Raw genomic sequence first — 24,947 nt, 5'->3', positions numbered from 1 at the left:
TCTCTCCCCACTCTCTCTCTCTCTCTCTCCCCCACTCTCTCTCTCTCTCTCTCTCCCCACTCTCTCTCTCTCTCTCTCTCTCCCCACTCTCTCTCTTCCAGCTCACTCCTACACTTAGAGTGCCATGTGTACGTTGTCCTACCTATGCTAAGGTAAGTTCATCAGTCCCACTTTCAGCCCATCCACTTTCTGCCTCTCCCTCCCTCACTGATATTTCTGAAGCTGAAGTATGACTACCTTTCCATTGTACAGGATATTACAAAATTTCTTCCTTTTGATAAACTTATTAATTTGCTGCTACAATCTTGTATATCCGGTGAATGAAATTTAATGACTGAAATTCTTTACCAGCAAAAACATGAAAACATGTTGTCCTGGAATAGTAATTAGGCATTGTAGTGTCTTGATACACTGGCAGGTGTGAAGAAGAAAAAAGAAAGAAAGAAAGAATGTGCCCAGTAATGTGAACACAGGTGAGCTTCCTCAAGTGTTTTTATAGTTGAAGGAAAGAGCTTGAATTTCTTTGGTTTAGGGTTGTGATAGTGGGCAGTAAATCTGCCTGAGAGCTAGATGATTTCAACTCAATTGAACATTGAATTTGTAAATTCTGGGAAAGGTGCAAGGATTATTCTTTAATTTTTCTAGATAGAATTTTGTGTTAAGTGTGCATGTGCCTGCATGCAACATAGTGGTTTTTGCTTTACAGTCACTGCGCATGTGCATTTATGCACGAGATTGCATTATTTATTGCTCGAATAACTGAATGTTTGAACAAGTGTGGTGTTGCAATGAGATTGATGTAAGATATTAAAGGCTATGAAACATGCAGGAAAAGATTAAAGGTTTTTATACTTAATTATATTTCTTTTTCAGAAATGTACAATGAGTCAAGACGATGTGAAGATTGTGCACCCTTATTGCTGTTTGTTTCTTGTTGTATCCTTATTCAGTGAGTTCTGTGATGTGTGTTTTTTTTTTTTTTTTTTTTTTCTAACTCATTAGTTGCTGTTGCGTACTTGCCGGAATGGAACCCCCAGCCACCAATGATGACATTGTTTAACTGTGAGACTTCGGCAGAATATGTTAAACATCAGAAAGAGAAGTTGCGAAAATGGGAAACCCATTTTACGGAATATGGAAGAGGCGTATCTATGTATCGAACCAGCGAGTTGGCAAGACTTGTACTAGGTGGTATACCTGATGAACTCAGAGCAGAAACGTGGATGGCTTTTTCAGGTATGGAGACCAATTTATTTGTTAGCAATTAATTTGTGAGTTTGTCACTGTTAGGCCATAACTCTCTGCTGATATACATCTACAGAGCAACAAGTTAAGTTATGGGGAACTCCAATGTTGCACATGTTATGGAGCCTCTTAGGCATGTAGTATTCAGGGCTGGAAAGAAAGCCAATATGCACTCAATATGTGTGCCAGGAGGCCTTCGTCTGAGATCCAAGATATGGAGTCGGCCTTGCCTGCAGCTATCAAGAGTGTAGAGTGCAGGGTGTAGACAAGTTGTGGCTCACGTCGGCACCGACGTCAACTGTCGCATGGGTTCTGAGGTGATCCTCAGTGTGTACAGACAGTGGAGGTGGTTAATACTGCTTGCTTCATGCACGAGGTGCAAACTGAGCTAGCAATTTGCAGCATTGTTCCTAGAATTGATTGGGGTCCTTTGGTTTGTAGCCAAGTGCAAGGTCTGAACCAAAGGCTTCATCGATTCTGTGGCAGTTTTGGCTACAGATTTCTGTACCTGCATTATCCTTTGGGGATTTGTAGGCCTTCTCTTGATAGGTCAGAGTGCACTAAATGAAGCAAGCAGCTACTCCGGTAGCAGAGTACTTGTGGAGTGCAAATGAGGGTTTTTAAGCTAGGCATTAGTTTGAAGTGCTCTGATGAACACTTGTCAGTTGGTCAATATGCAGCAAGGGAATTTAAATGGCATTCAGAATAAAGACATTTTGGCTGTAATAATTTTGTCAGTAAACTGTCAAAGTATTCGTAATAAAGCTCCCAACTTTAGAGCCCTCCAGGAAAGCTCTCACACTCAAATTATTCTTGGGACCAAGACCTAGCTGAATCCTGAAGTGGAAAGCTCTGACATACTTTGTGAGTCATGGCACACACATCGGAGATCATATTAGAGATCATAGGAGGGGAGGGGAGGGTGTTCATTGCAGTTGACAAAAATATTTCCTCTAGTGAGGTTGAAATTGAGTTTGACAGTGAAGTTACCTTTTCACGTATAACGTGTGGGTGAAACCAAGTTAATTGTTAGATGTTTTTACATGCCACCCGATTCTGTTGTGATAGTTCTAGAGTCATTCAGAGAAAGTCTGTGGTCAATAGCATGTAAATACCCAGATCATGCAACACTGGTTGGAAGCGACTTCAACCTGCTGAGTATAGACTGGGATATCTATGAGTTCATTGAAGATAGTACAGACACAGTCATGTGAAATACTTTTGAACGCATTTTCTGAGAACTGTCTTGTGCAGCCTGCTCGACAGCCCACATGCAGTGGAAATATCTTAGACCTCATAGCTACAAATAGGCCAATCTTATCGACAATGTCAGTGTAGAAATGGGAATTAGCGATCATGATGTCATTATAGTAGCTATGATTATGAAAGTCAATAAATCAGGCTAGGAGAGCATTTCTGCTAGACAGAGCAGATAAACAGTTATTAGTATCTTACTTAGTGAACTGGCATCATACAGTTCCAGTGAGGCGGATGTAGAGGAATTATGGGCAAAGTTTAAGCAGATTGTAAATCTTAGTCTGGAGAGTTATGTGCGTAGTGAATAGATAAAGGATGGAAAAGACTAACTATGGTTTAATAATGAAATTCAGAAGATGCTGAGGAAGCAGAGGCTGTTACACTCTCGGTTCAAAAAGAATCACACAAATGACAACAAGTACAGGTTAGCAGAGATCTGGGTTTCTGTGAAAAGATCTATGCATGAAGCATACAACTACTACACCGTCACACCTTAGCAAAAGATCTGATGGAGAAAAATCGCCAAGTAGGTCTAAGGCTTCCATTCAGTCCCGTTGTTGACCAGTCTGGTGTAGCAGTCAAAGATAGCAAAACAAAAGGTGAAGTTTTAAATTTTGCATTCAAGAAATCATTTACAGAGGACATTCGTACAAACATACTGTCATTTGACCATCGGACAGACTCCTGTTTAGACGACATAGTAATAAGTATTCCTGATGTAGAGAAACAACTGAAAGATTTGAAAGTAAATAATCACCAGATCTGGGTGGAATCCCAGTTTGTATATACAAAAAGTACTCTGACACTGGCCTCTTACCTAGTCTGAATTTATCACAAATCTCTCGCCTAGCATGAAGTCCCAAGCCAGTGTGTTGTCCTCGACAACGAGTGTTCATCAGAGACAAGGGTATCACCAGGAGTGCCCCAGGAAAGACTGATGGGGCCACTGTTGTTCTGTATATACATAAATAATTTGGCGGACAAGGTGGCAGCAGCCTGCAGTTCTTTGCTGCTGATGTCATAGCGTATGGTAAGGTGTCGAAGTTGAGTGACTGTAGGATGTTACAAGGTGACTTAAACAAAATTTTCAGTTGGACTGTGACAGTATTGTGAAAAGGAAAGTTTCTACTCACTGTATATTGGAGTTGCTGAGTCGCAGATAGGCACAACAAAAAGACTCATAAATAATAGCTTTTGGCCAGTAAGGCCTTATTCAGAAGTGGACTGCAAACACACTGATACACTGTCTCACAAATGTAGCTCACACACATATGACTGCAGTCTCAGGCAACTGAGGCCACACTGTTTGCGTGAGTTGTGTTTGCATGAGTGTGTATGTGTGTGTTTTCTATCTAATTCTGATGAAGCTCTTACTGGCTGAAAGCTATTATTTGTGACAGTCTTTCTGTTGTGCCTATCTGCAACTCAGCATCTCTGCTGTATGGTGAGTAGCAATTTTCCTTTTCACAATATTGTTACATTCGATCCTGGATTTTCCATGGTTCAAAATTTCCAGTTGGTGTGATGAATGGCAGCCAGCCCTAAATGTGGAAAAATGTAAGCTAATGCAGATGAGTAGGAAGACCAAACATGTAATGTTCAGGTACAGTATTACTAATGTCCTCCTTGATACAGTCAAGTCATTTAAATATCTGGATGTAATGTTGCAAATCGGAATGAAATGGACTGCGGTAGGTATGGCGAATGGTAGACTTAGTTTATTGGGGGAATTTTAGGAAAGTGTGGTCCATTTGTAAAGGGGACAGCATATAGCAGGCTGGTGTGATTATTCTTGAATACAGCTCAAGTATTTGGAATGTGTACCATGTTGGATTGAAGGAGCACATTGAAGCAGTTCAGAGGTGGGCTGCTAGATTTGTTAGCAGTAGGTTTGAACAACAAGCAAGTATTATGGAGATGCTTTGGGAACTCAAATAGGACTCCCTGGAAAGAAGGCAATGTTCTTCTCAAAGAGCACTATTGAGAAAATTTAGAGAACCGGCATTTGAAGCTGACTGCCAAAGGAAACTACTGCCACCAAAATAAACTGTGTATAAAGACCATGAAGATAAGGGAAATTAGGGCTCATATGGAGGAACGTAGACAGTAATTTCTCCTTTGCTTAGTTTCCGAATTGAATTGGAAGGGAAATGACGTAGTCGTACAGGGTATCCTCTGTCATGCACCATACGGGGGCTTGCAGAGCTTAGATGTAGCTGTAGAATTTTTGTCATCATCTTGAAATTTTAGATTACTGCCTATGGTGAAGGTCTTTTCACTGTTGTGTATTTGTGCACTAAGAATAAATGAAAGATTTTAATCCCTATAATGTTCTTATACTTAAAATGAAATAAAAAAGAAAAGTAATTCATAAAATAGTTAAAATCCCAAAAAGACAGCAAAGCTGCCCAGTTCTTACCTACTGGAGGTGTGAGAGTGAGGGTGAGATTGTGCTGGGGAAAGGGGCAGATCACTCAAAGCACAGGCTAAGAGGGACCCACCTGTTATGAGGAGAATGGTAGCTAAAAATGAAGAAAGGGACCTCAGAATAAATGAGAGACAGTACAGTACTAAGCATTATGGAAGCTTTATTTCAGATATTACAGTAGGGACAGAGTTGGACTGATTAGAAGAAGATGAGAAAATGAAATGTAGAAAGAATAATCCAACAAAGAAAAACTGCGTGAGTGTCAGTAAGATTCCCATCTCTGCTGGAGTTGGAGAGAAGTTGATGCTGGGGTGAAGGGATTATGTGAAGTGCTGGTGTGGATGTAACAGGTGGTCACGTCTCACTTCTCATGTCATAGAACACACCCAGTAGATGGAACAGTTATTGTTTGATCAGTGATGCATTCTGTCTGTCAGTTTTATTGTAGTTTTAGTAGTTACTTATTTATTCTGCTCTGTGCCCTTCTTACCCCTCTATCCTTTCTTTTCCTCCTCCCACCTTCGTCTGTCTCTCCCTCTCTCTCTGTCTGCCTGCTTCCCTCCATCCCTTGTATTCAATGCACTGAAAATATTTTTAACATGATATTTGCACATATACTCACCAAACAGCACCATTTGAAAGCACATAGACTAGAAAGTCCTAGCATTCAGAAGCAGGATCTCCTCTCATGTCACAAGAGAAAATGCTTGAACAAGAATAGACTGGTAAGGCTTCAAGATGGAAGCTAACTCTAGAGTTACCAGGTGAAATTCTTAAATGTTATTAATCTATCTTTCCTAGGAGGAGGAGCCCCTTGTGCTGAAAGCTAGTTTTGTCTTTCTATTCATTTCTGTGTGCTGCACAGTGGTGAGCAGATTTTCTGTCTATATTACAAAACTCTTAACCAGCTGCTCTTCATACCAAATAAGTTACGTTCTACAATTGCATTTGTTTCTTCAAATATATATTTCTATAGGTGCTGCAAATGAAATGGCAGCTAATCCTGGTCTTTACAGACTACTTGTAGACCAGTCATTAGGCAAACCATCGACTGCAAATGATGAGATAGAGAGAGACTTACATCGTTCCTTACCTGAACATCCAGCATTCCAATCAGAAGTTGGTATCTCAGCACTGCGCAGGGTACTTTCTGCATACGCATGGAGAAACCCACAGATTGGTGAGTCAGTTTTCATTCTCTTGTTTAAATGAAAAGGTTAGGTATTATTAATTTATTTATCTTGATTCATTTCACATCAGCAGGCGGAACTGCATTTCATAACTTGAGTCCACTTTAAATATGGTGTCTAAGGGTTGAAACACACCTAGTGATGTTGATTCTGGAATGACTGTATGACTAAACAAATTAAAAATGAATACTACAGACCCAAGTCTAATTTAGGGCAGAGTCTGTATCCAATATCTGAGGTTTGTTGGAGGGATAATGAAACACCCTGAATTATTTGTCATGTGTCTTCATGAAAGACATATAGTTTAAATATTATTTAAGAATCAAGGTTTGCTATTTTGTTGTTAATCTTGTGATGAGTGACAGTAATCTAGTAAACTGAAGTGTGGGGGTTGGGAGGGAAGAAGATCATACTGGTGAAAGGCCTTCAGTTTGGTGAACTACGTATGGAAAATGGGAAAGCTTTGATCAGGTTACACACAATCTGCATTTCCAAAAGTGAATGTTATGTTTATTTTTATAGGTTACTGTCAGGCAATGAACATAGTTGCGTCAGTACTTCTGATTTACTGCTCTGAAGAACAAGCATTCTGGCAACTTGCAACACTTTGTGAGAGCTTGCTCCCAGACTACTACAACACTCGTGTAGTTGGAGCACTGGTAGACCAAGGTGTTTTGGATGACCTCACATTGGAACATCTACCTAGTCTACATGCACGGCTTGATGCACTAGGAATGATACGCATGATATCTCTGTCGTGGTTTCTCACCATTTTCCTCAGGTACTTTAAAACAGATAATATTTTATAATAAAAGTAGTGGTAAATTCATTTACTGTTAGTTTTTACCAAAATTATTGCAAGCTGAGATTGGTAAGTAGAAACTGAAACACACACACACACACACACACACACACACACACACACACACACACACACAATTTCTTATTTTCATTAACAACCTCAGTCTTCGTTCTGATACAAAAAATAAATTTACCGTTTTTGGAGATAATACTGCAATTCTCACTGACGAATTATCAGACGATAATATTGAACTAACTATGAATAAGGCTTTCAATGAAATTTTAAATTGGTTTTCTTCAAATGGTCTCTCACTCGGTGCAGAATAAAATTTATTATGTGAGATTCCGTACATCACAAATAACTCATGAAGAAATTAATGTAAAGTGTACACATTAACCAATACAAACAGTTCAGGCTACAAAATTAGTAGGTGCCTATATAGGCAGCAAATGTAATTGACTATCCACATTCTTCATCTCTTTAAAAGACTTAGCTCAGTAACATTTGCACTATGAATTATTGCTTCTGTGACTAACATAGATACCATTAAGGCTTCCTACTTTGGTTACTTTCATTCATTAACGTTGTTTTCTGTGTTTTTTTTGGGGAACTAACCACACATAGAAAAAAAATTCAGTGCACAAAAAAAAGACCATTGGAGTAATGAGTGGTGTCCATCATAGACACTCTTGCAGAGACTTGTATTGAAAGATGAGGATACTTACCACCTCCTCGTTATGTGTTGTTTCCTTGTTGACCATTGGGTGTAATAATTTTTCTCTGCACAACACTACAGTGAAAATCATGACTACAGCAAAATAAACAAAAACAGCCTGTATATTGAACTGAGGAATTTAATCTGGTTCAAAAAGGAATTTATTTCTCTGTTATTAAGTTTTTGAATGCACTCCCACCACATATCAAACTACTTCTCAAACAGTTGCCAAAATTCGAACAAATAATGGAAGATAATGTTATACAGAATTCTTTTCGTATGGTCATTCAATTTATTCGAGAAAATGAATATAGCCATTACACACAATTATTGTAGAAATACTTTTAATTAAATTTGGTTTGAGAAGTATCATAGATATACAAAAATTTGTTTCTTGGTACTCGTGTATTTATTTATCGTAATACTTAGCTTAATTTTGCTTCCTGTGTGTATCACTGATCCTTCCTCAGTGTAACACAATTATCTGTTAATTGGGTATATGTCCTTTATTTGATAACTTTGTTTACATTATATCTTTTATTGTATTTATGTAATTTATATCTTAACTGTGTACAGTTTCACACACTTCAGTCATAGCAAATTACTCGGCACATGTATCTGCAGAACACTAAATAAATAAATAAATAAATAAAACACACACAGACATGGCGACTTGTATGCCAGAAGTAATAGTCTGGTAAATATTATTAGAAATTAGTGATAAACAATAAAGCTGAAGTAAAAGTACTGTGGCATCAAGAATGAGATGCTGGCAAGTGTCTGATATCTTCAGTACATATTACAAATCCATTTAGTAATGAGCATAGTGCCATTCTGGGATTCATTGTAAGTGAAAGTATCAGTAGGCAGTTGATAATTTCAAAATATGGAGGTAAGGGCAAGTAACAGCAATGCTAAAAATGCGTGAGAAGTTGGTTGGGAGATAACTTGCATACAGAGAGAATTCTTCTTAACCATAAGACCTTAGGTAACACCACCAATCACTAGCAAATTCAGAGTAACATGACACCTATTTGAACTTTTGACAGAACAGTTAGCTTACAAACCTTTCCCTAAATCATTGTAGTCAAGGACCATGTAAAATAATGTATACCTTTTTGCTTTCCACCATGACAAGATCTTCTTGTGATTCTGCCGTTCAAGACTTTCTGGATGTAGGAAATTTTGGTGTGTTAATAATTTATGAAGTTTAAATTATGGTAAATGCATAAATGACACATTTTGGAGGTATGATTTTTGTTCTTGAATTAAAATAATTTAGAGTAACTGAATTTTTCATTGGTGCGTGGTAGAACTTAATAACGTCAAAATAAAGTTCTACAAAATTATGTTTATTTCTTCATGAACTGGCTTCCAGTTTCTCAGGCCTTCTTCAGGTGACAACTGAATGTCGTAAACACAGAAAAACATGTTGTGTAATGTACATAGATACTATTTGTATAAAAGACACAAAAATGACACTGTGTTAAGATGCAATATATGAAGTTTTTCATTCTGTTAAGAAAACGAAAAAGATGACCCTACTGGAAATACACACACAAAATGGCACAGAGTGCCAGCTTATTATTAAATTATCAGACTCGGTTTTCTCTTTTCTCCTTTGTTAAATTAAATTTTCTTCACAAATGTTAAATTCAGACTGTAAATTCATCTTATTGCTCATCAGTTATTTAATGTATCTCAAAATAAAACTCTCCTTTCCCCATTTTTAGTTTATGTAATTATTTCTTTGTAACAAACTGTAATGTTTTCCTGTGCATGGTGTATATGCCCCCGGACACTGGGAAAAACCTAGGAAATTTTTCGTCCACAAAAACTCCTAAAACTTTCCAAAATTCCTGGAATTTTTCATTGTTTTAGTTTTCAGTTAAATTTTTGTGATTTTGACCGATGATAACTGATACTCCAACAAAGAATTTTACTTTGCCCCAGTGCTGCAGAATAATGCTCCAGTAATAAAACATAAATGAGAGAGTAACATGAAAATAAAACTGTAGTTGCAAAGAAAATGTCCCATTTGCAAAAAAAAAAAAAAAAAAAAAAAAAGGGCGCACACAGGCCTCTGCTAACAGTAAAATGTGTCAAAGGCTATAGCACAAAGACTGTACAATTACAATAGTTCTCAAAAACAAACTGCTTTTGATGAGCATGATATCACAACTGTTTAAATTTCTAATAAGGAAAATATTGTGAATGGTGATTTGGGAAACTTTAAAAGTAAAGTAAATTTCCTTTTACACAAGGTGCATCATGCTATTTGTGAGAATGTGTGATGAATTTCTTAAACCATGGAGTGCTTTAATCTCATTCAAAACTTAAAACTTTGAGGACTACCGCTTACAAAAATTTTGGGTCCAGGAGACCAGCCATGATGTCATTATTTAAAATGATGCTGGCACGTTTGCATTTGATGCATCTTAAACGGTAACATACGCTAAAGGAAGACCAAGGTTATCTTTTCACATTTATTTTACTTCTTCAAAGGTTAAAAATTACGTGACAACAAAGGAAAAAAGTATAATAATCTTGACTGTTAATTTTAACCTAAAAAAGTATAAATATCCATTAAAGAAGTGTCAGTTGAGTTCTTCAGCAATTTCAGACATAACTGGCTTTTCTACAGAAATATCAAATTTCTTTATGGAAAATGTAATCAGTTAGATAGCCTATGAAATGTTCGGTGCATGGCAGTGAACTTATTTATTTATTTATTTATTTATTTATTATTATTATCATCATCGATTTGAGGTTCTGTGGACTGCGCGGTAACAACCAACTTCTTGTTCTTGTTCCACCTTTGACTTCCTGCCGATATCTTCCGAGCCCGCCAAGAAGTGCCTGTTTGTGCTCTGCGAATAATTTTCCTCCCTGTCTTTTGGACATTGATGACATTTTAAAACCTTGTTGGTGGTTCACCAATCTTCTAACTTTGTTCCTGTCAGGAATTTCTCTCTCAGAGATACCAATCTGTCTAACATCGTTTTCACATTCTTCGAACCATCTTGGCCTTGTTTTCTTGGATCGGATGAAACTCCATATTCTTTTTGTAAGTCAATCACCATCCATCCTCATGAGGTGACCGTAAAATAACAATTTTCTCTTCTTAATGGTTGCTGTGATAGGTTCTGTCTTGCTGTCCATTCCTCATTTGCTCTAATTCGCCATTGTCCATCAACCCATCTATTACCTAGGATTTTCCTTAATATCCTACACGCTCACTTTTCCAGCCGCTCAACTTGACCTTGTCTATTCATGGTCAAAGTTTCAGATGCGAATAAGCCGCAGGTCTTACAACTGTATTATGATGTCGGAACTTGGCCCCTATACTCAAGACTTTTTGTTATAGGTATTCTTTGTCAGTTGGTATGCTTGGTTTAGCTTCCTGATCCTAACATTACTTGCTTCTTCTTCTAATCCATTCTCATGGATGACTTCACTGAGATACGTGACATTCTTAACTCGTCCGATTTTTCCCGGATTAGTGATCCTCCATTCAGGTCTATCACAGATGCTCTTCATATATGTGTCTTTTGAATAGAGATCTGGAGTCCAATTTTTTCAGCAATTTCTTAGGTGAACACATATTTGGATAGGAATTTGACAGGTGCCAAGTATGAAATGGACGTCAGCACCTCACACTTGAGGGTAGCTGTGTCACTTGGCAGGGGTTGCCGCTAATCTCCTGTGCATTCTACTGGACAGGGGGTGGCGGAGGGTGATTGTGTGCATTGATTGCATTATTTTGTGAGCAATCCTGTAGACTGTGCTATGCGTTATTTGAACAGTTAACAATTACTGTGCATGTCTACGCATCACTGTGCTGCATTATTTAGGAACAGTTTGTAGGTCTATAGTGAAATTTGGGAAAATTAGGAGTTGTTCGCATGTCTGTAGATTGTGTATTGTGACCCCAAGAACATAAGGATGAGTATTTTGTTTCAGTGTGATAAACATATTACATTGCTAAATAAACTGTTCAAAAATAAATAGAGTGCACTGTGGATAGCCTATTGATCTTGTTGACTGCTGACACTGTCACAATTTATAATTGTACTGAACCATACCCTTGGAAAAGACAGTAAAAATTTCTTGACAATCTGTATTTTATGTGAAAGCTTAGCTTTTCTTGTAGTTATACTGTACATATAATTAACCTAAACCATTAACTTTATCTGTTTGTGTGTTTGCTGTTGTTGCTGTTGGCTGTCTGCATCACATGTCCTATGCTCTGAATACCTGCTGTCATTGGCTTGCGAGATGAGCTAGCAACATGAGCTATGATTGACTAAAGTACATCACAATCTCGATTTCAGTGCTTTGGAAATTACCGTAATGTATTTGGTGGAGTTTGTATTTATACTTTCATAACACAAAAATATACAATGTACATGTTACTGCGAATCAAAAGTGTTTCCAGAACAATTATTTTTGCTGGGTTTCATTTCCTAAAAAGTATTGGAAAATTCGACACTGGTGTATAAAACCTTAACAATTCAAAGGATTGATAGGTTTTAAAGCTCCATGGGAAAGTATATTGTCACTTAACATGGAAATGAGGTACTTTCACCTAGGGTATAGAGTATTTTCACTCGTAAAAGTGTTATTTTCACCCGAGAAAGTGTATTTTCACCTGGCAAAAAGTATATTTGTAACTGGGATATTCAGAAAAATATGGGATTTATTTTTCCTGCCCACATATATACTCTGTGTAAACACTGCATCATTTTTGTTTCTTCTGTACTAATAATAACTGTGAATGTCATAAATCATGTTTATTTGTGTTTGATACATTCAGTTGTCACCTGAAGATGGCCGGGGAAGCCAAAAGCTGAGATTTTACCAAATAAATATAATTTTTTAAAACATTAGAAAGGATTTGGTACTATTGTAGTATCACATCTACCTAAATCAGTTTCATTATGGGGGTTTCATTTAATTTTATTGTATTGCATTCCCTAAAATTTAAGAAGTATTAGTTCTATAAACAATTTTAAGCCAAATTCTGTACAGTTGGGACACTAAACTTGTGATGATGAATTAAAAATTTAAAGAAGTTTCAAATGTGCATTTATGAAAATCTGGACGTATTAATGTGTTTTTTGTGAAATGAGGATTGTTATAAACAGGCTGATGTCCTGAACTTGCTATGTTTCAAGGGAAATAAATTAGAACATATCATGAATCAAATATAGGAAAAAAATGGAGAAAAGAAGAATGAGATTAGGGCATTTATGATCCAACATGATGAGAATAAAACTTCACAGTTTGGCACTAAACAATTCATACGTCTGAATTCAGGATTTGAGAAAATTCTGTATGGTAGACAGGCTTCTTTGTGCTTTACAGTCCTCCTACCAGGTACTGTCATTTGTTTGGACTTGTCCATAAAAAAGACAGCAAGAAATAGATAATCTCACAGCCCCCAAGATTTATTTTCACTTAAAACTCGGCACAAACACATTAAATAAATGTGGTGTCAAAGCTTGGAACTGCATTAACTCGTCACAGGCTAAGGGAGGTAGGTCAAGAGGAAACTGTATCACAATCCAATACCAACAAGAGAGCAGTGGTAATGGATACAAGCCAGTCACAACAGTAAAACAAAGAAACAGTGTCAATCCAAAGAATTGACTAGTTCATTAGTAACGGCAGGCTGAGGCCACTGTAGAATGCTGACATAACTACACGCTGGAGTGGCAGGCCACAGAGATTGATGTATTTTACACATGAATGTTTGATGTGCCTATTGAAAATTGCATTGCCACAGTTATCAGTAGAGAACTGGAAGATTCTGCAGTTATTTAACTGAATTCATCATTCTATTTTAGATATTGTGTTGCTAATATGAATATTGTGAAACCACCACCACTATCACCACTGCCAGCCTTTCTTCCCAATACCATCTTCTCTTTCACTCACATTCTTCATACAGATAGTTTTTTACTAAGGGTACATGTATTAAAACTGAATCTGATATTGTACTGTTATTTTTCCCAGTGTGATGCCATATGAAAGTGCTGTCAACATAATAGACTGCTTTTTCTATGATGGTGCAAAAGTCATATTTCAGGTAAGTATTAAATTGGTATTTGTACTCCAGTTGAATACTAATTTTTCCTGAGAAAGGTCAAAGTCGTATATAAATGAAGAAATTTTGGATTGTGGTGTGTATATCTAAAACTACATATGTACTCTGCAAACCACTGTGAGGTACATGTCAGATGGTGCCTCCATAGCTCCACATATTAGATTAAATTAGATTAGATTAGTACTTGTTCCATAGATCATGAATACGACACCTCGTAATGATGTGGAACGTGTCAGGTTAATAAAAGGTGTCTCTATAAGAAAAATCTTTTAATTTCCTTTTAAATGCTATTTGGCTATCTGTCAGACTTTTGATGCTGTTAGGTAAGTGACCAAAGACTGTTGTGGCAGCATAATTTACCCACCTTGAGCCAAAGTTAGACTTAACCTTGAGTAGTGAAGATCATCCTTTCTCTTAGTATTTAGCCATGTGCACTGATATTACTTTTGAATTAGTTTGGATTGTTAATAACAAATTTCATAAGTGAATATGTATATTGTGAGGCTACAGTGAAGATCTCTAGCTTCTTAAATAAGTGCCTGCAGGATGATCTTGGATGAGCTCCAGCAATTATTCTCATTACACACTTTTGTGCAATGAACACTCTTTTACTCAATGATGAGTTACCCCAGAATATGATGCCATATGAAAGCAGAGAATGAAAATATGGATGGTAAGCTAATTTACTGAGATGTATACCGCCAAAATTTGCAGTGACCCTAATAGCATAAGTAGCTGAACTCAAACGTTTCAGCAGATCCTCTTCCCCCCCCCCCCCCCCCCCCCCCCCCTTCCCCGTTCAACCCCTCATCAATGCATACATCTAGAGATTTGGAATATTCTACCTTAGCTACCGATTTCTGATCGAAGTCTATATTTATTAATGGTGTCATTCCATTTACTGTGTCGAACTGTATATACTGTGTTTTTGCAGAGAACAACTTAATGATTTTCTGAAAAACATCGTTTACAATTTCACCAGGTAATTCTTGTCTGTTGGGTGTGATAGCTATACTTGTATCATCGACAAAAAGTACCAGCTTTGCATCTTCATGAATATAGAATAGCAAGTCATTAATATATATTAAGAACAGCAGAGGACCCAAGACCGAACCTAGCGACACCCCATTCTTGATTGTTTCCCAGTCTGAGAAATGACCAGCTTTTTGCATATTATGTGAACTGCTTATTTCAGCTTTCTGCACTCTTCCAGCTAGGTATGATTTAAACCATTTGAGCACTGTCCAATTCATACCACAGTACTTGAGCTTATCTAGAAGTATTCCATGATTTACCCAATCAAAAGCCTTTGATAGATCACTAAAATCCCAATGGGTGGCTTCCGGTTACTCAGAGCATTTAGTATTTCCTTAGTGAAAGTGTATATAGCATTTTCCATTGAAAAAACCCTTATGGAAATCAAACTGACATTTTGTTAAAACTTTATTTTTACAAAGGTGTGAAGCTACTCTACAGTACATTACTTTTTCAGGAATTTTGGATAAGGCACTCAGAAGAGAGATTGGGCGGTAGTTGTTAACATCAGATGTATCTCCTTTTTTATGCAGTGGTTTAACATTGGCATACTTCAGTCTATCTGGGAAAATACCCTGCTTGAGAGAGTTATTACACATGTGGCTAAGAATCCCACTTATCTCTTGGGAACTAGCTTTTATTATCGTGCTGGAAATGCCATCAATTCCATGTGAGCTTTTATTCTTGAGAGAGTTCATTATCTTCCTAATTTCAGAAGGAGAGGTGGGTGGAATTTCAATTGTATCAGATGGTGTGGGTAAGGCCTCTTCCATTAACTGCCTTGCTTCTTCTAATGAACATTTAGATCCTATTTTCTCTACAACATTTAAAAAATGATTATTCAAAATGTTTTTGACTTCGGCTTGTTGTTTATCAAGTTTCCATTCGCTTTGATGGTGATGCCATCATCTTGTACTCTTGGTCTCCTTGTCTCCCTTGTAATAATATTCCAAATTGTTTTGATTTCGTTATCGGAGGTATTAATTTCAGACATGCTTCTGGACTTTTTAATAACCTTTCTTAATGTAGCACAGTAGTTTTTATAATATTTGGCTGTTTCTGGGTCATTAATCTTTCTTGTTAGATACAGTTCCCTTTTGTGGTTACAAGATATTTTTATTTCTTTAGTAAGCCAAGGTTTTTTTCATAGTTTCTTATTAGATTTAACTACTTTCTTGGGGAAACAGTTTTCATATTCTCTTACAAGTGTATCACGAAATAAGTTATATTTTAAATTAGCATCAGATTCATTGTACACCTCATCCCAGTCTAACTACTGAAGGTTTTCTCTGAAATTTCTAATTGTTGAGTCATTAATTGAACACACAACTTTGGAGGGTAGTTTTGAATTACTGAATGGAGCTATGTCATATACTGTAACTAGCCGAGCATCATGATCAGAAAGGCCATTCTCAGCAGGACAAGAATTTATGTTTTTAAACCTATCTTGGTCTGTAAAAGCACTTCCATGACACACTGTCACTAGCCAAACAAGACACTGACCTTGTGTGCTGATCTATTTGTGTGTTCACCTGTTAGCTCTACATGGTATGAGTCTCATAAATTTGAGCAATATTGGTAGGATTGGTTGCTTTAGTGTTTTCTAAGCACTCTCCTTTTTAGACAGATTTTTCCCAGTATCCTACCAACTTACCAAAATTTATCATCTGCTTTACCCACAACTGAGTGTTACTGATGTTCCTTTTCATATCCCCCAAATTTTTACCTTCAAGTATTTGTATGAATTGACTGATTCTATTTGGGGGTGTCTTGAAATGTCAATAAACACAAAAAGTAAATTTTTGAGGAAACACATTTTTTAAAATAGCATACCAAAATACTGTTTACGTAAATGAGAGAATTTAACATTTATACTGCTTTTGTAGGCATGATTCTGATTGTGTGTTTGGCTTCTCTAAAATTTTCAATGTTTACATCAAGAGTAGAGGAACAAAGTCTCTAGTTTTTTCCCCCTCTCTCCAGAAGTTGATAAATGCAAAGATGAAAGTCAGTTTTGTTAATATGCATATTCAAAGTAATTCTGTTTTTACCTTTAACATTAATTAGAGAGAAAACTATTTTCTTGTTCATTTTACATAGAAATAAAAATAATGTACTGAAGTACTATACTTCCAGTAGTGTCCTTATAAAATTCTTCTGCTCTAACTGGTATGTTAAAATGCCTATCAAGTTCTAATACATTCATTTTCTTTTCTCTGATGACCATTTTATTCTTTTCCAAGGTGGCTGCTTTCTTGACTTCCTGGCTACATTTTCTGCACTTCTGTACCTCAACCTTTCCAGGACTTTCATTATGTGTCCAGTACTGACAACAGTACCTTCTTCTGAGACTTTACATAAGCCATACTCACTGTGCATTTATTTTGGAATAGCATCTTAGATCACACAGCTTTTGGTGCACTGAACTGGACATCATCTGCTTCCCAGTCTTCACAATGTTCCAACATTTTATAGTATTCAGTCTATGAAAGAATATCTTCCTTTTTTGTAGTCTTTTTTTCCACTGTACCAAGCGCTCTTTCAGGAGGCATATATGTGTGATCACAAATAGGGAAACAAAGCACCAGCTATTTCTATGGAATTGGCTGATTCTGTTGTATATCAAATCATACTTAAACTACATTTGGATTGTCCTTGTTCATTATTGCATAGAATTTTTTTGCGTGACGTTTGTGCAAGCTGTGATTTGTTATTAGTGATTCCTTTTGTCCAGATCTTGTTCCTTTTTCAATTTCAACCTTGCATTTTGAGCATGTATCTGTGTGGGGAGTTCTAATTGATAAATTAATGCAGTGATAGAAAATATGTTTGTACTTCAATAACAGCAAATTGGAAGCAATGACACTTCGCTTTTTTTACAGAAATGTTTCCACACTTTGACTGTATTCAGCTTGCGTGGTAAATATCCTCTTTGAAACTTTTGCCTTGAATAGTGGCTTTTTATACACCTGTTTGTTTTGATATTATGACAGCTTGTGTACCTTCCTTATATTTAGTAGTGCCGCATTCTCCCCCTTGGTTTTCAGTTGGTAACTTTTCTGTTGCATAAAATTCATTGGCCAAATTGGAGTGTCTGTCTTTGGGCATCCTTGATGTTGCTTGAAATGAAATGTTGCAGCACATACAGTTAATGTCTGATCATCTTTCTTTGTTGTGCTGTACATTATCGAAACAATATTCTTGATGTTGCTTACTTCTTGATGTTCCTGATTTTTACTAATATGATAATTGTGTATTTTAATAATAATAAAAAAATCAGGATCAGTTTTGTTTAGACAATTTGCATGATGACGAAAATTCGTGATATCATCATAAGAAAGATAAGCTGCCCTGCTTTCCTTTCTTAGTAAGGCATTGGGGCTCACTAGGGCGTTGGATAGCTCATGTGAACAGGCAATAACCAGCATTATTTTTTCTTGTTGGACTTCTTGCATGTTTTCTCTCCCGGCCTGCACTTCGTACCACCTGAGCTCTCGGTTACTTGTATACCATTTTCTGAATTACATGTATTAATATCCATTTTATAGTTTAATAGCCTAATTTTGTACTGCAATCTCCTCCCTGACAAAATTGTCCCCAACTGGGCAATAATCAGAAGTTCATGTTGTTGTGTAGACCACTAATTTGTTAGTCTCCCTTCAAGTATCTCAGAAACAACACAGTTTGCATTTGTAGACTTCATTTTAACTGACTGACAGCAAAAAAGAGATTTACAAAAGTCTGTATATTTCAGTAACCTCTAACAGCAGAAAATGTTGGATTTTGATGAAACCATCTGAACAAGTCATGCTTGACAACAAGCTTGATTTGTAACTGTGAAACTCAGAATTTTGAAATACAGTACTGTGTCTTTGGATTTTAAATTTCTCATCATTTAAAGCTAGTTATCAATCTTTGCATGACTTTGGAAGCTTATTAAGATGTGACTGCATTTTTCTTTTGTTTGTCTCTCTCTCTCTCTCTCTCTCTCTCTCTCTCTCTCTCTCTCTCTCTCTCTCTCTCTCTCTCTTTTCAGTCAGGTTTTCAGACAGTGTTTCATTATACAAACTCCATCATTTGCAAAGTGTCTGAGGAACTGTTAGTATTGACTGTCAAATTATGAATATCCAGTATGAACACAAATAGTCCTATCTCACTTCCCTGGCACACACTTAGTTACTTCACCAATGGTTAAGGACACTCCATCCAAAATAAAGAGCTGTGTATTCCCTGCCAAGAAATCCTTAGTCAAGCTGCAAATTTCATTTGATATCCCACGTGATCACACTTTAGTTAATATCACCCTTTCCATAAATGTGAACGAAGGTGATGCACGAGGATGAAACTAAGAAAGTGCTTCAAGAAGAAAACAGTGTCACATTACTTCTAATAATATATTAAAAGACACAAGTAAGTCACTATGAGCAAGCTATAATGAAAGATCTCTGTTATGATGTGTGTGAAAATTTGAAAATTATTAGACCTGAAGTAGCTAGTAATAAGGATACTAGCAATGAAGCTATAGCACATGAGTTATGTGATCATGAACTAAATAATTCATTGAATGTTGGAAAACAAAAATGTAACGTATTGGCAACAAATATTGAACAAGACAAAAGTTTTTGTCGTAAGTGATAGTCATGGAAGAAACTATAGGAAATTACTGCAGGACAACATAGGCAACCACTTAAGTGTACAAAGTATTACAAAACATGGTGCATCATTCAAAGAAGTTGTTAAAAACATGGACAACTTAACTAAGAAATTTTCATTTAATATATTCATAGTTATTGGCGAAAAAAACTGAAAGTAGAGGTGGTATTTTTATCAAGAAAGTGAGTCTTCAGAGAGAATTATAATCGAAAAGAAAGGCTCCAGGATCAATATTCAAAATATATTGCCGTATACAGAAAAAATACTGATGCATTCTGGAGCTGGAGAACAGGCCACCAGTCAGGAGGATCATGGCAGATGTTGTCCAGAAGTGAGACCCATCAGGATGAGGTGGGAAGGAGGGGCATCAAATTTTGATGAGGCGAGGATCAGAGACCTGTCCACCACCTCTCTAGCACACCTTGCAACCAACACGTGACTCTCCTGCCACATTCCCTGTTACTCACTCAGACAGGCTGTGAGGAAAATTTGTCGGCCAGCATTGTACTGGAACAAACAACCTTAATGCTGTGCTGATGATTCTACCCAGCACGTAGCCCCCAAGAGGTCGTATAGGGGTACTAGAAGTGAAAATTTTAAGTAGCCAAGAAGTACTGGTACCCTCTAGGCTGGTAGTGGCTTGCAGAACTCATACCCCCTTCCCTGGAAGAGTTTACACAAGTGCAAATCAGTGACTTCCAGGGAAGAGGAATTGCCTGTGCTAAGACTCCATATGTTGGGGTACATGGGCTGCTGGAGCAAAGAATTTCAGGTGGGATTACAAAAAATTTACAATAATAATTTCCTTTGCAAGCTGGTAGCAACTGGTCCAAGTTGCAGTCACTGAGCTCATGTGGTGGTGAAGCTATAGGCGGCAGGTGTGCATGGGCCATGGAGCTCTGAGGACGATGGAGCTAAAGGATGGTGGTATGTCTCCTGCAGCAGTTAAGGGAACTTGAATGGTAGATATAGGCATAAGTCTGTAACACTTGAGTGTCTGTTATTAGCTTAGAGCCTTGGGGAGGTGTTACATATAGTGTGGCATTGTTTACTATACTTAACTCTTTCAGACCTGAGTTTTTTCTGGAGAAAAGAATGAACTACTTTACGCTTTAATGGCTTAAGTGATTTTAGATGCAAGATTTATATCAATGTACTCATTTTCAAAACATACTTTATACACTTGGCTTCATTTTATGGAACGAAATAACTGTTTACAAAATATTCTGTATTTTAATAAAGAGTAAAATGATCATTCAATAATTACCATGCAAAATAACAATAAATATATTCAATTATGCTGTATTATATAGCAAATTGACCACATCTGTGATTTCTGGTGGACTCAAGCTGCTGCACGCTGTTGCCTTGCTAATATTTTCGTAGTGATTTCCAACAATTGGCAGTACTTGTGCATGATGAGTGGGCTGAAAATTCACAAATGCATGCGTCAGGTTTCCATTGGGACAAAGGACTTCTGTTGCAACTAAGACACAGTAAAAGTTAATGTACACAATTTTAGCCATAGGGTCTGAAAGGGTTAATAACACTCTAAGTGGAGAATTCAGAGAGAATGTGCCGTCAGTAATGAGCTGCAGTAGAATATTATTTTGTAGGTAATTGGAGGAACATTTCATCTACAACAACAACAACAACAACAACAATAATAATAATAATAATAATAATAATAATAATTTCTGCCATTCGTAAAAGGCGACGAAAAGAACAAACCCCTAATAGGGCTAACCCCCCCTTTTAGTGTGATTAGTTGGTTCAGGACAGAACTAATGAAGCCTCGCACAAGTGCTGTCATGGCCGGGGACGACATGTGAACCCTATGCCCGTCCACAATGGTAATGACATTGCTAGCCACACGGAAAATGATTAAAATCCAAATAGAGGTGTTTTGCAGGATATGCTTCCTGCAACCACCCTAGAAGGAAAACAAAGACAGAGGATGAGATTGTCAGATGAAGTTAAGACACCTCATGTTCTGTTATTACCAAGCAACAAACTTAGGAACCAACACAACTGGATACAGATCACAAGCATAAGCAACATTTATTACCAGATATCCAGAATTAAAATTTTTAACAGATCAATGACTAGCTGATCAGATCCGTGTAATAATAAAAAATAACAGGATACCACAGTCAGAATTAGAAAACATCAAACGAGTACAACAAATAATGGAACAAAATAATGTGCAATCAGAAGAAGAAGAAATTACAGTAATGGACTCAAACGTCCCAGAGCAAACAAACAAAGAACAACACGCATCAGTTAAACAATCAGAGGAAAACAAAATCTTAAGACAGCCACCAGAACAAGCACAAATAGAACACGAAGTGACACACGTGTTAGATATAGAAGAAAAATTTCAGCTGACATATATAGAATACAAAGACACAAATGCAGACATTAGACCATTCTTGCATAGACCACCAAATAACCCACAAGTCAAAACAACAACAACTACTACTACTGCTACTATCAACACAAACATACACAACAAAATAAATGAAAATACAACTATGGAAGAGTTAAAACTACTGGTTTATATAGGAGCACTCACTACACTAAATATACACACTAGGCAGAGATCAGACCCAACCAACACACAGAAGAAACCCACAAAACCAGCATGGCAACACAGGCTACAGATCAGAATAGAAAAACTGAGAAAAAACATCGGACAGCTAACACAATTTATAAGAAATGAAATATCAGACAAAAAACAAAAAAGGTTAGGTAAAATCTCATAACAAGAAATGATAGAGCAATTAGATGAAAAGAAGCAGAAATTACAAGCATTGGCCAAACAACTTAGAAGATACAAAAAAAGTGAAAATAGAAGGAAACAAAACCAAACATTCAACACAAACCATGGCATGCACGATGGATACAAGCAGAAACAGACACATACAAGATGATACCACAAATTACTGAAGTGATAATTTTGCAACATGAAGTCACCTGAGCAATTAATTCTACTCACAATTGGAAAGCCCCTGCAAAAGATAAAATAGCAAATTTCTGCCTAAAGAAGTTCACCTCAACACATTCACATCTAACTAAATTATTTAACATATTAAAAACAAAGATTCCAAGACTTACCAAGCGGGAAAGTGCCGGTAGACAGGCACAATAAAATAACACACAAACACACACACACAAAATTTCTAGCTTTCGCAACCAACGCTTTGCTTCTTCAGGAAAGAGGGAAGGAGAGGGAAAGACGAAAGGATGTGGGTTTTAAGGGAGAGTGTAAGGAGTCATTCCAATCCCGGGAGGGGAAAGACTTACCTTAGGGGGGAAAAAAGGATAGGTATATACTCGCGCGCAGACATGTCTGCTTGTGTGTGTGTGTGTGTGTGTGTGTGTGTGTGTGTGTGTGTGTGTGTGTGTGAGAGAGAGAGTATATACCTATCCTTTTTCCCCCTAAGGTAAGTCTTTCCGCTCCCGGGATTGGAATGACTCCTTACCCTCTCCCTTAAAACCCACATCCTTTTGTCTTTCCCTCTCCTTCCCTCTTTCCTGAAGAAGCAACCGTTGGTTGCGAAAGCTAGAAATTTTGTGTGTGTGTTTGTGTGTTATTTTATTGTGCCTGTCTACCGGCACTTTCCCGCTTGGTAAGTCTTGGAATCGTTGTTTTTAATATATTTTTCCCATGTGGAAGTTCCTTTCTATTTTATTTAAATCATTAAATTATTTAACAATTACATTGCAGACCCATACACATTCCCTGATACACTTACACATAGAATAACTTATCTGAAACCTAAAGATCAACCAGACACAACAAACCCCTAAATATTTCCCCATAACATGCCTACCAACAATATACAAAATATTAACCTTAGTCATTACACAGAAATTAATGACACAACACAGAACAAAATTATAAATGAAGAACAAAAAGGCTGTTGCAAAGGAGCACAAGGATGTAAAGAGCAACTGATAATAGACGCAGAGGTGACATATCAAACTAAAACTAAACAAAGGTCGCTACACTATGCATACATTGATTACCAAAAAGCTTTTGATAATTTACCCCACTCATGCTTACTACAAATATTGGAAATACACAAAGTAGATCCTAAATTGATACAGTTCCTAAACATAATAATGGAAAAATTGGAAAACCACACTAAATATCCAAACAAATTCAAATAATATCACATCACAGCCAGTACAGATTAAGCGTGGAATATACCAAGGAGACTCATTAAGTCCTTTCTGGTTCTGCCTTGCTCTGAACCCACTATCCAATATCCTAAATAATACAAATTATGGATACAATATTACTGGAACATACCAAAACAAAATCGCACATATGCTATACATGGATGATATAAAACAACTGGCAGCAACAAATCAACGACTCAACCAATTACTGAAGATAACAGAAGTATTCAGCAATGATATAAATATGGCTTTTGGAACAGACAAATGTAAGAAAAGAGCATAGTCAAGGGAAAACTCACTAAACAAGAATATTACGTATTGGATAACCACAGTGACTGCATAGAAGCGATGGAAAAAAACAGATGCCTATAAATATCTAGGATACAGACAAAAAATAGGATTAGATAATACAAATATTAAAGAACTAAAAGAAAAATATAGACAAAGACTAACAAAAATACTGGAAACAGAATTGACAGCAAGAAACAAGACAGAAGCGATAAATACTTATGCTATACCAATATTGACCTACTCAATTGGAGTAGTGAAATGGAGTAACACAGACCTAGAAGCACTCAATACACTTACACGATCACAATGCCACAAATATAGAATACATCACATACATTCAGCAACAGAAAAATTCACATTAAGCAGAAAGGAAGGAGGAAGGTGATTTATCGACATAAAAAACCTATATTATGGACAGGTAGACAATTTAAGAAAATTCTTTATAGAACGAGCAGAAACTAGTAAAATATACAAAGCAATCACTCATATAAATACATCGGCTACTCCATTGCAATTTCATAACGACTTTACAGACAAATGGGAAAACTGGTAAAAGCCGACCTCAGGGAAGATCAGTTTGGATTCTGTAGAAAACAATTAGAAACTTCAGAGAAAATCTTCAGTAGTTAGACTGGGATGAGGTGTACAATGAATCTGATGCTAATTTAAAATATAACTTATTTCAGGATAATCTTGTAAGACAATTTGAAAACTGTTTCCCCAAGAAAGTAGTTAAATCTAATTATAAGAAACTATGCAAAAAACCTTGGCTTACTAAAGGAATAAAAATATCTTGTAACCACAAAAGGGAACTGTATCTAACAAGAAAGATTAATGACCCAGAAACAGCCAAATATTATAAAAACTATTGTGCTACATTAAGAAATGTTATTAAAAAGTTCAGAAGCATGTCTGAAATAAATGCCTCACATAACAAAATCAAAACAATTTGGAATATTATTACAAGGGAGACAAGACCCTTTACATCACATAACATCAACAGATACAAAGAAAGTAAATTGGGAAAAGAAAAC

The 24,947-nt window shown here is 36.6% G+C and overlaps 1 protein-coding gene across 2 annotated transcripts in view; it reads left to right on the top strand.

Annotated features, from left to right (window-relative positions):
- LOC126360331 (TBC1 domain family member 9-like) overlaps positions 1–24,947 on the top strand; it is a 184,812-nt gene that overhangs the window by 73,947 nt on the left and 85,918 nt on the right. For both annotated transcript variants that reach the window (XM_050007700.1, XM_050007701.1), the window contains exons 11-14: positions 1,003–1,236; positions 5,907–6,110; positions 6,643–6,901; positions 13,656–13,728. In XM_050007700.1, coding sequence (XP_049863657.1) covers positions 1,003–1,236; positions 5,907–6,110; positions 6,643–6,901; positions 13,656–13,728 — 770 coding nt within the window. The remainder of the gene's footprint in view (positions 1–1,002; positions 1,237–5,906; positions 6,111–6,642; positions 6,902–13,655; positions 13,729–24,947) is intronic.

The sequence above is a fragment of the Schistocerca gregaria genome, chromosome 1 (genome assembly GCF_023897955.1).
Source record: "Schistocerca gregaria isolate iqSchGreg1 chromosome 1, iqSchGreg1.2, whole genome shotgun sequence".
In the NCBI taxonomy this organism is placed as follows: Eukaryota; Metazoa; Arthropoda; class Insecta; order Orthoptera; family Acrididae; genus Schistocerca; species Schistocerca gregaria.
The sequence above is the reverse complement of the archived record's forward strand: the minus strand, read 5'-3'. Positions and strand labels throughout refer to the sequence as shown.